Source organism: Schistocerca cancellata, chromosome 5 (genome assembly GCF_023864275.1).
Source record: "Schistocerca cancellata isolate TAMUIC-IGC-003103 chromosome 5, iqSchCanc2.1, whole genome shotgun sequence".
In the NCBI taxonomy this organism is placed as follows: Eukaryota; Metazoa; Arthropoda; class Insecta; order Orthoptera; family Acrididae; genus Schistocerca; species Schistocerca cancellata.
The window spans coordinates 357,964,860-357,980,079 of NC_064630.1; the positions used below are offsets into that span (position 1 = coordinate 357,964,860).

General features: G+C 40.7%; 1 protein-coding gene across 4 annotated transcripts in view; it reads right to left on the reverse strand.

Moving 5' to 3' along the window:
- Positions 1–9,225: 9,225 nt before the first annotated feature.
- Positions 9,226–15,220, reverse strand: part of LOC126187507 (protein spire) — an 806,238-nt gene continuing 800,243 nt past the window's right edge. For all 4 annotated transcript variants that reach the window (XM_049928627.1, XM_049928629.1, XM_049928628.1 and 1 more), the window contains one exon: positions 9,226–11,320. In XM_049928627.1, the coding sequence (XP_049784584.1) occupies positions 11,137–11,320 (184 nt within the window). In that variant the 3' untranslated portion in view covers positions 9,226–11,136. The remainder of the gene's footprint in view (positions 11,321–15,220) is intronic.

Consider the following 15,220-nt stretch of genomic DNA (forward strand, 5'->3'; position numbering starts at 1 on the left):
ATTATCATTATTATTATTATTATTATAGAATATCTTGGTATAGCAAAACATTCTTTACATTCAGGGTGGCCCTTGTGTGCTTGTTCTGATTTAGTGGGGTACAGCTGTAATTAACAAGGTATTGGTATTTTCTTTCCTTTGAATCACTGTTTTTACATCTGAAGTAATTGTATATATTTGTTTTTGGTAACTGTAGTAAACATTTCCTTCAGTACTGATCATAAATTGCATGTCTTGCAGGATTATTCACACGACAGCGTACACACTTAACAGATAGCATACATACTTACCGATGATGCTGCTGCACTTTTTAATCTTTGGTGCAAACTGTCTAGGAGTTCCATGCTTACTGGCTGACCAGATCAGTGAATAAAAGTGTAGTGTGATTACTCATCATAATGCAAGTTTAATGCTATCCATAGAATTTCAGTAAACTGAATTTGATAGGTAGATAAAAATCTGTTACTTTCCACTTAATTATGCTACTTACTGGAGATGCGAGAACAATGTTTCCATGGCAATAAAACACACAGTTTTAATAGTGCCACATCTCATTTTAGCATCAAGCTCTACATTCTGAGTGCATTGGTCTACATTTATTGAAGGTATGTTTTGTTATTACAAAAAGTAAACAGTAATATTCATGCCATGATTCTAATAATATTCTCTTGGCAATAAGTACAAATGTTTTATCTGTTCATTAAAGACACGCTCAGTGAATTTTAGAGTCAGAATGCGGGAATGATTGAACAGATGAAAAACATATCTTGCATTGCTGAGTTTTATGCTGCAAGTAATTAATTATGTGTATGTATGATGCCTCAATTCATGATTGGAATACAAACAATGTAACAAGTAAATGTAATGACTCACCTCAGATCAATTTCCTTAATTGGGCACCAAGGCCCCAACAAATTCCAAGAAAGATAGTGTCATTATCGCAAACAGTTATAATTTCAGTATGAACTATATGCATGCACACGTATGTACAAAATACACATCACTAGATTAAGGATGTTCTAATCCACATGCTGTTGATCAACGTGCAAAACTGAAATTGTGGGGTAGAACAAAATAAAATAACTATTTATTCTGACTGAATTTTCTATACTCATGCTCGTAAATTAAGGATAATTGCAGAATGTGGTGCCACACAACGTGGCACTACACAAAACTAGCACTAATAGCATAGGCACATACAGAACACACACAGAACACACACAACACAGATCTGTAAGTCCAGGGTATTGGTGATAAGTTGAGAAAACCATCCCGAAACACGTGCTACAAAACACCAATGTTTCCTGCACGTGTATCCCAACATCAATATGGGGTATGTTCACGATGCACATGTACACAGGCCACACAATGAGTTGACATATTCTGGATCAGGTGGTCGAGCAGCTTTTGGGGTATAGCCTCCCATCCTTTCACCAGTGCCTTTCGAAGCTCCTGAAGTGTCGTAGGGATTTGAATACATACAGCAATACACCGACCGAGAGCATCCCAGACGTGCTCGATGGGGTCTAGGTCTGGAAAACAGGCAGGCCACTCCATTCACCTGGGTACTCCTCCACGATGGCAGCTCAGTTGGGCAGTGCATTATCATCTATCAGGAGGAAGGTGGGACCCACTGAACCCCTGAAAAGCGGACATACTGGTGCAAAAAGACGTCACGATACACCTGACCTGTTACGGTTTTCCTCTGTCAAAGACATGCAGGGGTGTACATGCACCATCATAATCCCATCCCCCCCCCCCCCCCCCCCCCCCCCCCACACACACACACCCCAAACTATGACCTACATACAGGTCCCTTTCAAGGACATTAATGGGTTGGTATCTGGTTCACACCAGATGAAAATCTGGCGAGAATCCCTGTTCAGACTATACCTGGACCCATCCTTGAACATAACCTGGGACCGCTGTTCCAATGACCATGTACTGTATTCTTGACACCATCCTTTGCAGGCTCTCCTGGGGTCAGTGGTCAGTGGAATGCACCTTGCAGGTCTCCGGGTGAATAAACCATGTCTGTTCAGCCGTCTGTAGACTGTGTGTCTGTAGACAACTGTTCCAGTGGCTGCGGTAATGTCCCGAGCAAGGCGACCTGCAGTATTCCGTGGTTGTCTGTGGGCACTGATGGTGAGATATCGTTGTGGTGTTGTACACTGTAGATGTCCCGTACTATAGTGCCTGTACACTTTCCCTGTCTACTGGAATCATTTCCATAATCTTGAGATCACACTTTGTGGCACACGGAGGGCCCGTGCTATGACCTGCTGTGTTTGACCAGCCTCCAGTCACCCTAGTTTTCTACCCCTCATAACGTCATCAATATGTGTTCTTTGAGCCATTTTCAACACAGTCACCATTAGCCCTTTTGAAAATGTCTGCACACTTACTCGCTGCACTGTATTCTGACATGCACCAACACACCTCTGCATATGTGGACTGCTGCCAGCACCAACTTGCAACGACCGCAGGTCAAATGCACCACATGGTCATCCGGAGGTGATTTAAACCCGCAAACTGCCCACCAGAGCATTGTTTCACCATGTATCAGCATTATCCTTAATTTATGAGCATGAGTGCATCTGCATCTACATCTACATTCTGCAGACCACCATGAGGTGCGTGGCAAAGGGTACATCCCATTGTACCAGTTATCAGGGTTTATTCCCATTCCATTCACATACGGAGTGCAGCAGGAATGATTGATTGAATGCCTCTATGCACACAGTAATAATTCTGACCTGATTCTCACGATCTCTATGTGAACAATACATAGAGGATAGTACGTTCTTAGAGTCACCATTTAAAGCCAGTTCTTGAAACTTTAACAGACTTTCTCAGAGTAGTTTACATGTCCTCAAGAGTCTGCCATTTTAGTTCCTTCAACATCTGACTCTCTCACATGGAGTAAAAAAAAACCTGGGACCATTCGTGCTGCCCTTCTCTGTATTTGTTCAATATACCCTGTTAGTTCGATCCAGTACAGGTCCCACACACACTTGAGCAATATTCTAGAACCAGTTGCATGAGAAATTTGTAAGCAATCTCCTTTGTAGATTCATTGCACTTCCCTAGTATTCTATCAATCAACTGAAGTTTACCATCTGCTTTACACATGTCTGAATCTATGTGATCATTGCATTTCAGACTCTTACAAAGTACTACACCCAGGTACTTGTATGATTTAGCTGATTCCAACAGTGACTCATTGATATTATTGTCATAGGGTAGTACATTTCTTCATTTTATGAAGGGCAAAATTTTACATTTATGAACAGTTAGAGCAAGTTGCCAATCTCCACACCAAGTTTAAATCTTATCAAGATCTGATTGAACATTTATGCAATTTCTCTCAGATAGCACTTCATGAAAGATAACTGCATCATCTGCAAAAAGCCTGATTTTACTATTAATATTGTCTGCAAGGTAATACAACATTTACAGTAAGGGTCCCAACACATTTCCTTGGGGCATGCCCAAAGTTGCTTCTACATCTGCTGATGATTCTCCATCCTAAGATGATATGCTGTGTCCTCCCTACCACAAAGTCCTCAGTCTAGCCACAAATTTCACTTGATATGCCATATGAGCCTACTATAGACAATAAGTGTAGGCATGGTACTGAGTCAAATGCTTTTTGGAAATCAAGAATACTGCATCTACCTCATTGTCTTGATCCAAAGCTTTCAGTATGTCATATGAGAAAATTGCAAGTTGGGTTTCACATGATCATTGTTTTTGAAATCCATGCTAGTTAATGTTGACATCATTCTGTTTGAGATACCTCATGTTTGAGCTCAGAATATGTTCTAAGAATCTACAACAAATTTATGTCAAGGATTTTGGACAGTGGTTTTATGGGTCACTTTCACTATCCTCCTTGTAGACTGTTCTGACCTATGCCTTTTTTCCAAGAACTGGGCATGGGTTTTTGTTCAAGGGATCTATGATAAATTTTAGTTAGAAGAAGGGCTAACTCAGCTGCAAATTCAGTACAGAATCTGACAGGAATTACATCAGGCCCTGGAGCTTTGTTCAACTTTAACAATTTCAGCTGTTTCTCAGCACCACTGACACAATACATATTTAAATGAACCTTTTCAGTGGTACAATGATTAAAATGGGGCAATTATCCTCAGTTTTCCTTTGTGAAGGAACATTTGAAACCAGGTTTTTGCTTTGCTGCCCTTAATTACGTTCCTGTCTCATTTGCTAGGGACTAGGCTGTAACTTTGGTGCCACTACCAGCCTTTACATGTGACGTGAATTACTTTGGATTTTGTTAAATGTCATTTGACAATATTCTGCTACAGTAGTCACTGAAGGCATCACACATTGCTCTGTTGACAGCCAAACACCATTCATTCAGCATCTCTCTATCTATAGCCGTATGCTTTGTTTTACACCTATTGTGCAGTAATCTTTGTTTCCTTAGAAGTTTCTTTGCAGTGACTGTATGTCACAGAGGTTCCCTCCCATTATGGACTGTTCTATGGGGTACTTATCTATCTAGTGCATAGTCTTAACTTGAGCCAGAGTTCCTTTACATGTTCTTGACCTGTGTTGAAAGTTCCAATTTCCTCACTGAGGTAAGACATTACTGCTTTTCTGTCTAGTGTATGAACATATACATCTTTCTGCTTGTTGTTTAGTTGTCCTCTGTACTTTGGTAATCATTGTTGCCATAACTGCATCATGCTCACTAATACCAGTTTCATTGTAGACATCGTCAAGGTGGTCAGGTCTATTTGTTGTCATTAGATCCAATAAATTTCCATCATGAGTAGGGGCTCCTGCCTATCTGCTGTATGTAGCTTTCTGAGAAGGCATTTAGTGAAGTTTCACTGGGTGTCTTGTCACCCATCACTAACAAAACTACAATTGTCCCAATTAATTGTTGGATGATTAAAGTCTCCGCCAGTGATTACAGTATGACTGAGGAACTTGCATACAAGTGAACTGTTTTCTCTAATGTTTTCGGTTGTGTAATTCTTCAGGCTTTCCTGGCGATCTAAGGACAGCTTGGTTTGTCAGGTGTTCTGCCAGATATCAGCAATGTTCTTGCACAATATTTCAGTAATGTAGCTTGTAACCTACATCAAGTGCAAACTGAGACTGCTCCTCGAGTGGACCTGGTCCAGTATTCATGTCTGTGTCCTTCCCCCTCCACCAGCAGTTGCAGGCGTTCCCTCTGCGGTCTGCACCCGCTCGCTGTGACCTGCTGGAGCGGTGCCATTCTGTTTTCCGTCCACTGTGGTTCTGGGCATTCCCTCTGCGGTCCACATCCACCACACCCATTCCTGGGTGTTCAATCTTCAGCCTGGTACATTTGGAGTTCTGTCCAGGTTGCCAGGTATTCTCCCTGCAGTCCTCTCCCAGTCACTGCAATCTTCTGGAGTGTCACTGTTTCGCTTTTGGTGTTCCGTCTGTGTTTTGCGCCCATCGGATCCGCTCCCGGATGTTCCATCTTTGGTCCGGAGAGCCTGGCACTCTGTCTGGGGATCGTTTTTTATATTCGTGTCTTCAGTTCTTCTATTCATGGTGTGCTGCAGCTGTCCCTGTTGCTCCTTTAACAATTCCAGAGCAGGATCCCAGGCTTTGATGCCAAAGACACACCTGATTAAGACAGGTGACAAAATCAGCCATTGCTGAACATTGTCTAGAACTAGATCATGCCATTAATTATGATAAAACCAAGATTCTAGCACAGAGACCCAGGTTTTGGGACAGTGTTATAAGGGAATCAATAGAGATAAAAGTAACCAACAATCTCATGAACTGTGACATGGGGTACCAGCTAAGCAGAGCCTGGGATCCTGCTCTGGAATTGTTAAAGGAGCAACGGGGACAGCTGCAGCACTCCATGAATAGAAGAACTGAAAGTGTGGATATAAAAAACGATCCCCAGACAGAGGACCAGGCTCTCCAGACCGAAGATGGAACATCCGGTAGCGGGTCTGACACACGTAGACCGCAGCAGGAACACCCAAAACTGCAGCAGACTGAAAACAGAACAGTGACGCTCCAGAAGATCACAGTGAGCAGGAGAGGACCGCAGGGAGAACGCCTGGCAACCCATACAGAACTCCAAATGCACCAGGCCGAAGATGGAATGCCCAGAACTGCAGCAAATGGAAAACTGAACGGCAGCACTCCAGCAGGTTGCAGCGAGCGGGCGTGGACCGCAGAGGGATGCCTGCAACTGCCAGTGGAGGGGGAAGGCCAAGGACATAAATACTGGACCAACCAGGTTCACTCGAGGAGCAGTCTCAGGTCGCACCTGATGAAGGTTACGAGGCACGGTACCGAAATATCATGCAAGAATGATGCTGATATCCAGCAGAACACCCGACAACCCAAAATGATTTCAGTTGTGTTGGGCGGTGATGGCTCTGAGCACTATGGGACTCAACATCTTAGGTCATAAGTCCCCTAGAACTTAGAACTACTTAAACCTAACTAACCTAAGGACATCACACACACCCATGCCCGAGGCAGGATTCGAACCTGCGACCGTAGCAGTCCCGCGGTTCCGGACTGCAGCGCCAGAACCACTAGACCACCGCGGCCGGCTGTTGGGCGGTGAGTCTGGTGGGCAGTAGAAGGATCCAATTATCATTTTATGCCCACACCTGATACTGAGTCTTGTCAAAACAGTCTCACATGCAGCTTCAATTTCTATCAGTGAATTTGAGTTTCTTGTGTACTGTGACAATTACGCAACTCCATTTTCCTTTTGCCTATCCTTTCAACATACATTTAAATTTTCTCCAAAAATCTTACTTATCAATTTCAGATTTCGTCTAGCTTTCTGTACCTAGTTATGCGAGTTTCACTGCTTTTCATGTGTGCTTCAAACTTTGACGCTTCGTTGCAAATGCTTTGGCAGTTTACCATCAGGATTTTGTTTCAGCTGTTGAATGCATTTCTTTCAATCTTCTGGATTTCCTACAGCTGTCGTTACCTGGATTGGCTGGAGAGTCACCTAATCTAAGAATCCCTTGCGTGCACCCCACAGAGTCAGCTATATGAGTATCAGCCTCTGATGTGTAGTGCACACCTGACCCATTTAGGGGGACCCTACAGTTCACAAGCCTATGGCGCAAGTCCACGAAGTCACTGCCTACCTTGTCACAGAACCTTTGAAGCCTCTGGTTTGGTCCTTCCACATGACTCAGAACCAAAGGGCCACAATCAGTTCTGGGGGGCAATGCTGTGAATTGTGAGCTTCGTTGAAACTGCATGCGCAAGGCTGGTCTTCTCAACCTTCTCTGCCAGTTGCTGGAATGACCCAAGAATGACTTCGGAGCCCAGACAACAGGCATCAATTGTTCCGACGTGCGCCACAGTCTCCAGTTGGTTGCAGCCTGTTGCCTCAATGGCTGCCGGAATAGCCTCCTCAACATTTTGAATGAGACCCCCCAGACATACACAATGAGTCCATCTGATGTCCTTCCCTGTCCCTTGCTACCATTTCCCTAAGGGGTATCATCATTCGCTGTATATCTGAACTGCTGAGCCCTATCCTTTTGCCTTTACCTTCTATTGACACCAGACAAAACGGGTTTCCCCAAAACAGATGAAATGTGTCCCAATGGCTCAGAGAGAGAGAGAGAGAGAGAGAGAGAGAGAGAGAGAGAGAGAGAGAGAGGGAGAGAGAGCGCACCTCAAACTTGTTGGTTAGAGGGATTGGTACAACACCGCATCCTCCCTGCTCCCCGTCTACCCTGTACAGGACACCTAGATCGATGAGTGACATGCCACTCAAAGTCAAGTGGACGGGTAATGACAGATCCTGTACTTTCTGCAGAAGAGGCAGGATCCACAAGAGAGGATAATACTTTAGGTACCAGCATGACTCTTGGAAGCTCTTTCAACACACAGATTTGCAGCAGCTGCCAATCGTCTGACAGTAGTCTTGGCAATTTCCAGCTGCTTACAAATATCAACCAATTCATCCTGTGTTTGAGAACAACATTCATAGTGGGGCTGCATTTTGGCTGGTACAATGTATTACAAGGCAGTGAACAAAGAACTTTAAATTAAGCCTGCTGATTATCTTTTAATCTGTTGAGCTAAGACATTCTTAATTCCCAATAAGAACTAAAGCAAATATACAAAATGAAATTTATATCAAGGGAACACAAGAACCTGTGGTAGAAATTACTAGTTTTCTAAAATATTTTGAGGTTAGTTATAGTTGACTGCAAATTCGAAAACAGAGTTAATTATGATAAATGTAGATAATATATTAAGGCAACTCCTCTTAAGGGAAAACTAGACGTAACAAAATATGTTAGTTAGAAAATCTGCTACAGTTGCTAAATCACAAATGCTGATTGACTACAAAGTGCTTGTGAATTATGCAAAGGAAAATGGTAGCTTCTGAAAATTCTCAAAAACAAACATTTATTTGCACTGATGTCCAATGAAATTTAGGGGGTGATATATTCTTGGCAGGACTGCAAACAACAAACACTGTCCTGCTAAAAAAATAAATTACGTGTCCAAAACACTCGTTCCAGTAACTTATGAAAATATAGTTTCTTTTTTTTAAGCATCCAAAAACTCTCAAAAATAGCCTGTTTCTGAAGTAACTGTACAATGAAATTTACAAGGTTAGGCCTCCTTTTCTCAAAAATTTAATAGGAGCTCCAACAACTTTAAGCCTACAATTGACAATAACAGTACCAGTTTATTGCAGCACTCTTAAATGCTTGAAATTTCACAATATATTGCAATATAAACAGATATTGATGCAAAAGCGATGTGATCAGTAATGTAAGCGAATCTAGAACTTTGAATTGGAACACGCTTCTTGTACATTGTCTCACAAAGGGAAATTCCGAAATCGGCTTTTATATATGAGTAAACGTACGTATTGCACACATTTTGCACTTGGCTGATTCTGTGCACACTTTGTGAAAACAGTATCTTTCTTGGACTCATTGTACAGCTGAGGTCTTGAGCAACTCAGAGGCATATAAATAATTAATAAACATTTACACCTAGGCTATGTTGCTGTTGACAGCTCAACACCTCAACTGTAAACTTTGGTGTACTTTTACTCCTTCTGTTGTTTAAATTTAGAAATATGCTGACTTCTTGTGCACCACCTTGAAAAGAATGTGAACATTGTTGTTTACTTAATTATTTATGGCTTATTTAAAAAATATCAGAATGGATATGGAAAATCATGTGATCATTCAATTAAAAAACTCAATCTTTTTATTGAAGGGAACACAGTTTTAATAACAATGTGCAGGACAGGAAATGAGCATATTCATTACAGTAGAAGAAAACCGTACACACATGTATGTACAAATATGAGGCATATACTGTTGTGAACTACGAATGTCTGTGTTCCTTCCACACTCACTCCTATCAAGGGTATGACTTATGAAAGTGAAGGTGAAGGATGAGAATCACATCTAAAAGGCAGATCATATTCATGTGGAAATTGTTTTAAAATAATGTGACAACCATTTCAACAATTTAAATGACAACAGAGTGCAAATAATTATACAACAATTCAGGTATAAAAATAACATTTGTTAATTAAAATATAGCGATCCTATTTTTATCATCCTTCACATTTAAAATACTCATCTCTTCATTATTGTCTATGCTGACAATTTTGATTTTTTAGTCATCACTTACTTTCTCCTTGCTGTGCTGCCTATGTTTTTCTGGACTCCTGTACGAAGACAGTTTACACAATTTTGAAGTGTGGAGAATCTCATATGTAACGTAAATCCCAATGTAATAACACTATTTATACAAAAATACTGTGGGTTTCTAAAAAATTATTCAACATTTCTGGTTGTATCCAAGTTTACTGTACTTTTGAATGGCACAAAAAAAATTTTCTATGAAAAATTATACAAACAGGATTCAGATCAAGCTGTGACAAACTATATGCAGTATTAAATTATATGGTAAAGCAAAGTGCCTGAATCTCTCTGTTGCACAATATCTTGTGTAGGAGGGTGTTTGTAAGTACTACATTTTCACAGCTTTTCCTTTTATCTAAACAATGTAACTAGCTTATATGTGAAGGCCATTGTAGGAGATTTACAGGATTTTTCTTAAAATAAAAAAGCTGTGCACTTGATTGTGTACTCTTCAACAATTATCTCCTATTCCCAACAGTTTGTTTGATACAACTACTATATTATGCTTTCACACATTGTATCTACAGCATATTATCAAATTAGATCATTCATTAGGTCTTAAATAAATATTAGTATCACATTACTCTAGACATATATTTTTAGGAATGATCACCAGAACTATTTCACCACTAACAACTATAGAAAGAACCAGTCTGACACAGACCTAACTTCTACAGATTTTTCAACAAGATGAAAAGATACATTCATTTCTTACAGTCATCACTTTTCCATGCCTTATTTACAAAACCATTTCATGAACGTTAATGAAACTCAGATCTCAGATCTTCCTTTCTCCGAGATTCAGAGCAATGTATCACTGATACTATAACTGCAGTCACTGTGTGGAAAATTTAATTTTGTGAATGACCCTGAAATTTTTAACCTCATTCTCACACTCCAGAGATTCAAAATTTTCATGAAACTCCTTAAGTGAGGACCAAGAATGACACACACTGTCAGAACAACAGACATGTTATGCCTGTCTTAGGTTTCAGTAACATGACAGAACAAAATATTAAACCATATAAGTCAACTCAGCAAATTATGCAATGTTTTTTATGTCTCAGATGCTTTGTAACACTTCCATAATTCACTCAACAAAATGTTGAGGGATGCAGTTTTACACATTTATGTGCGACAGACAAACAAAATTACAGAAATAAATAAGGAAATGAGAGAAAATGAAAATGATTACAGTTTTAAATTATTGTACAGAATTATTTACACGGGGTTGCACAGCACCTTCATTTAGTTGTCAGCCTTCATTTTGCTATTTATGTAAAGAAACAGCAATATACATTTGATGGCTGGGATGATATAGAATAGCTGGGCTCCAGTTACAAAGTCCTTAACAACACAATATTACCCTGGGTTTAACAGGTCAAGTGCAGGTACAGACATCTTTATTCATCTAGGATATTTACAACTTTTACACATCTTTAACATTTCAGTATACAGGAGAAAGGTTTAATGTAAGGTGTCTAATGGCATTATTGCGACTTGTGCGTGATGATTTAATAATCTGTATGACCATCGTCTTGCAGTCATGACAGACTGTCATCTGGAGGCCCTTCAGCTTATCTTTCTTGGTTTCAGGTCGCCCAAGTGTTTTTGATCGGCTCAACATACTCCTGTAACATAAATTGTTACATTTGGAAAATGAAATTTTAACGAGAACTATTCCTGAATGTGAAAATAATTCAAAAGAACTAAACGTAACAGCACAACAAACATCTATTTATACGGTGCAAATCCTCAGGCCATTGGAACACTCCAAAGTTAAATGACTTGTGTTGCTGCTAGATATATATTTTGAGCAACATAATCTCATAAGTCTCACAGATGAATAATTTTTTTGAATGATATCAATCTGCAGGACTTGTTCATATAATTTAATACACAACAGCCTGTGACACAGGGAATAAGCCAAATCCAGACTGAAATTATGGTATAATAGGGCAGGATATTTTAATAAGTGAAAGGAATCAAATGTCTCACAGAGAAAGTTAGTAGGAGGAGGATTTGGAAATCATTAACCTGCACCCCTCTCATGACTAGGGTATTGGCATAACTATTGTATTTTTAGGGTAGTGGTTTCCAGCATGTTTAAAAACTGGGTGCTCAAGTTATTTTTCTGGGTAGGCAGATGGTTATTTAAATTTTCCACATAGACACTTCATAATAATTGCAATTGCAGCTTCTTTCACACTATACATTCCTATCTTTTGTTCTACATGATGCCGAAATGAGAGCAATTGGATTGGATTGATCTCCTCTCCAGACATGACAAGACGCAGTCAAAGCCTTTGTGAAGGTTTTGTTTTAGTATTTCAAAGCCCGAGTGATAAGAGAAATATTGGTCAGTGACTGGTCCAAAGTAGTGATGGATTGGTTAATGTCATAGGAAAGATAGTGTGGGAAATTGTCTCTGGATTAGATGTGCAGCATATTGTTTGCAAAGCTATTTCTACATAACTCCTGCTGCCTATTACAGATGTATGGAAAGGGCTTTTTGATGTTAAACTAGTGACAACTGTCTAAATGTAATAGTGGTTGGTGTGATTGCTATTAATTGCAGTTTTCATGAAGTCATTTGAGGAGTTGAGAAGGACCAATTGAAGCAAATTTGGTAGTAAATTTTAGATTTTTGGAGAAAAGAGTAGAGGCTGTCATTGGCAAACCACAAATGGCTTAAGTTGTTTTGTGGATAGGAAATCTTCCTTTTGAAGGAAAAATAGAGTTTCGGGTTAGAATGTGGCTGGCCAAGAGGATTAGAAATGAGGTGTTGGGCTTGATACCAGTGAGATGATGGGATAACCTTCTTGTCTAAAAATATAAATAAGAATTTACAATAACGGAAATCTAGGACGGAAAAAAAAAATTTAAAAAAGGCAACTGGTCACCTGTAGTTGACTGTGAAATGTGTCATAGACAATTCTGAAAGCCCAGACTTCACTAGCTTTCGAGCTTATACTCACTAACATAAACATCATGATACACCCACCCGGAGAAACAGACACACTGACTATCCAAAAGTTGTCACTTAGTTTGACATGAAAAGGGTGAGCAGAAATGTGTGTGTCAACTGGGAGGGTGTACAATGTATGGAGCAAGGATTGGACAGGGAGGGGGCACAGTGGAGGAGGAGACAGGTGACATTCAGTGCTAATAACTAAATGAGGATGGAAAATGGTCTAGAGAGGGTGTTTAGAAGCAGCGTGTTTTATTGCATGTGTGGGGTGGAGGTTGGGGTGAATGTTGGGATGAATGAAGTTTCTGGGAATACATGCGGCAGGGTAGATCAGGAAGGGAGTGCCTCTCAACACTTTCATTAACCAATTTACCAAACACCTGACCCATTCAGAAGTTCAATACTCTACTCTCAACATCATTATCTGTAACCCCAAGCACAAGTTTAGTCAGGAAGGATTAGTGAAGGACCAGGTTTCCTTCATTCATTCCCTTTATCGGAAGCATTGAAGTACCCATCATATTCTTACCAATATCGAACTGAAGAACATCAACTCAAACAACTGCAACCTCCATGGAACAACAGTTCTTCACCCCTTCCATCCTGACACTAATCTTCTAGGGAACCCTCACTTCCAATCTGGCATCACCTTCCTTCCCTAAATCTGTTCTCACTGAGTCAAAAATCACTGTTATGGAATGAACTGCTATTCATGACCATAAAGTCACACTTGATCTTATCTTTCTCCCTATGCAGGGTGTCTCAAATCTTTTGAGTCAAATTGAAACATGTGATGGTGAGTCGACAACTGATTATATTGAGATAGGGAACCAATGGCTGGAAATGCATATTAACTGTGTTATGGACGTACACAGCACACACCATATAACAACAACATAGCTCTCAGTAAATGCTCAAAGTGATGACTGCCAGTCTCAATGCATGCATACATGCATGCATGCATGCATGCATGCATGACAAAGGTACATGAAGCTCTGCTCCACTCTATACCAAATTCTTGATGTACGTCCAGAAGAAAATGTCCAGAGGTGAGAGATCTGGTGATCATGCTGGCCATGACAGGTGCTTTCAACCCAACAATGATGGTACATGTTGCTCAGGTCCTTGCAGGCATTAACATCGAAGTGGGCTGATGCACTGTCATGTTGAAACCATATCCTTCCACAGACATCAAGGTGTACACATTCTCCAAGAACTGTGGCAGCACAACTCACAAGAACACCAGGTAAAATGGAACAGTCAAATGGGGAGGCAGCAAATGAGGTCCTATTAGGTTATCTTCCCATATGTAGATGGAGAATCATTGCTGGTAGCCACCAATGTGAGTGACATGGGCACTGGCATTGTCCCCATTCCAGACATGGCTGTTGTGGCTGTTTAATTCACCATCATGGGTGAATGAGGCCTCACCTCTGAAGAATACAAACTGTAAGAAGTCTGGCACTACAGCACTGAGGTGGGTAATCCACTGAAGGAAGTGAACAAGAGTCTCAAAGTCCATTGACCCCAATGCCTGCACATGCTCTGTGTTAGGGGTGTAATACATGTTCCACAAGTACTCTCCACATTGTATCATTCAAAGTGTGCATTCTATGGGTAAGCTGGTTGGTGCTTACTTCTGGACTGTCAGTCACATGATCCAATACCATCTTCTCAAAGGTTGTTCCGACATGTCTTTGGTGGGAACTTTGGCTGGATCTCTGTGGTGTAAATGATCTTGTCTCTCGTAAGTTGGTATCCATAAAGATAAACTTCTTCCACTTAGGATGATGGCTGTTTGGGAAACATCCTCTGTACATCTGTGATGCTTTACAGGCACTGCATCCTGCTGCACCACACATTAAATGCATGTCTGCCAAACCTAATCACAAGTAAGTTCCATCTTATCATCTCATGCATTATACACAGTAACACACCTCACGATGGACACATCGCCAGCTGTCTGATGCAATGGACAACTGATAGTAGGGATGAGGGAGGGGTGTGTGTGTGTGTGGGGGGGGGGGGGGGGGAGGGGGAGGGGTTAACATGCCGGTGCAATGGATGCCGTTGTCACATCACACATATGCTATGAGCTAAGTTATGTGCAGTATGTCTGTCTGGTGGTTAGGGGTATATGCTGTTTATCACTCACTGTCAGTTTCAGTTTACAACAGACACCTGGGATCTTTGTGAGAGTGTGGCATAACTGTATACACCGCATATACATCGAGACTCATGGTCATCGCTTTGAACAATTACTATTAACTACATTGTTCTTATGCGATGAAAGCGTTGTGTGACCATAACATAATAAATATTCCTTTTTGACCATCCTAATATCAGTTTCTGACCCACTGTCAGTTTTAGCATAAAAAGTTGGGGACACTTTTAAACAAGGTTTCCACCATTTTGATCATAAATTGAAAGGGAGAGAGAGAGATAGAGAGAGATAGAGAGAGAGAGAGAGAGAGAGAGAGAGAGACTCTCCATCAACATACTGACACCAATGCCTGCATACCTGACATATACAATCCCATTCCTGGAGTTCAATGCAACC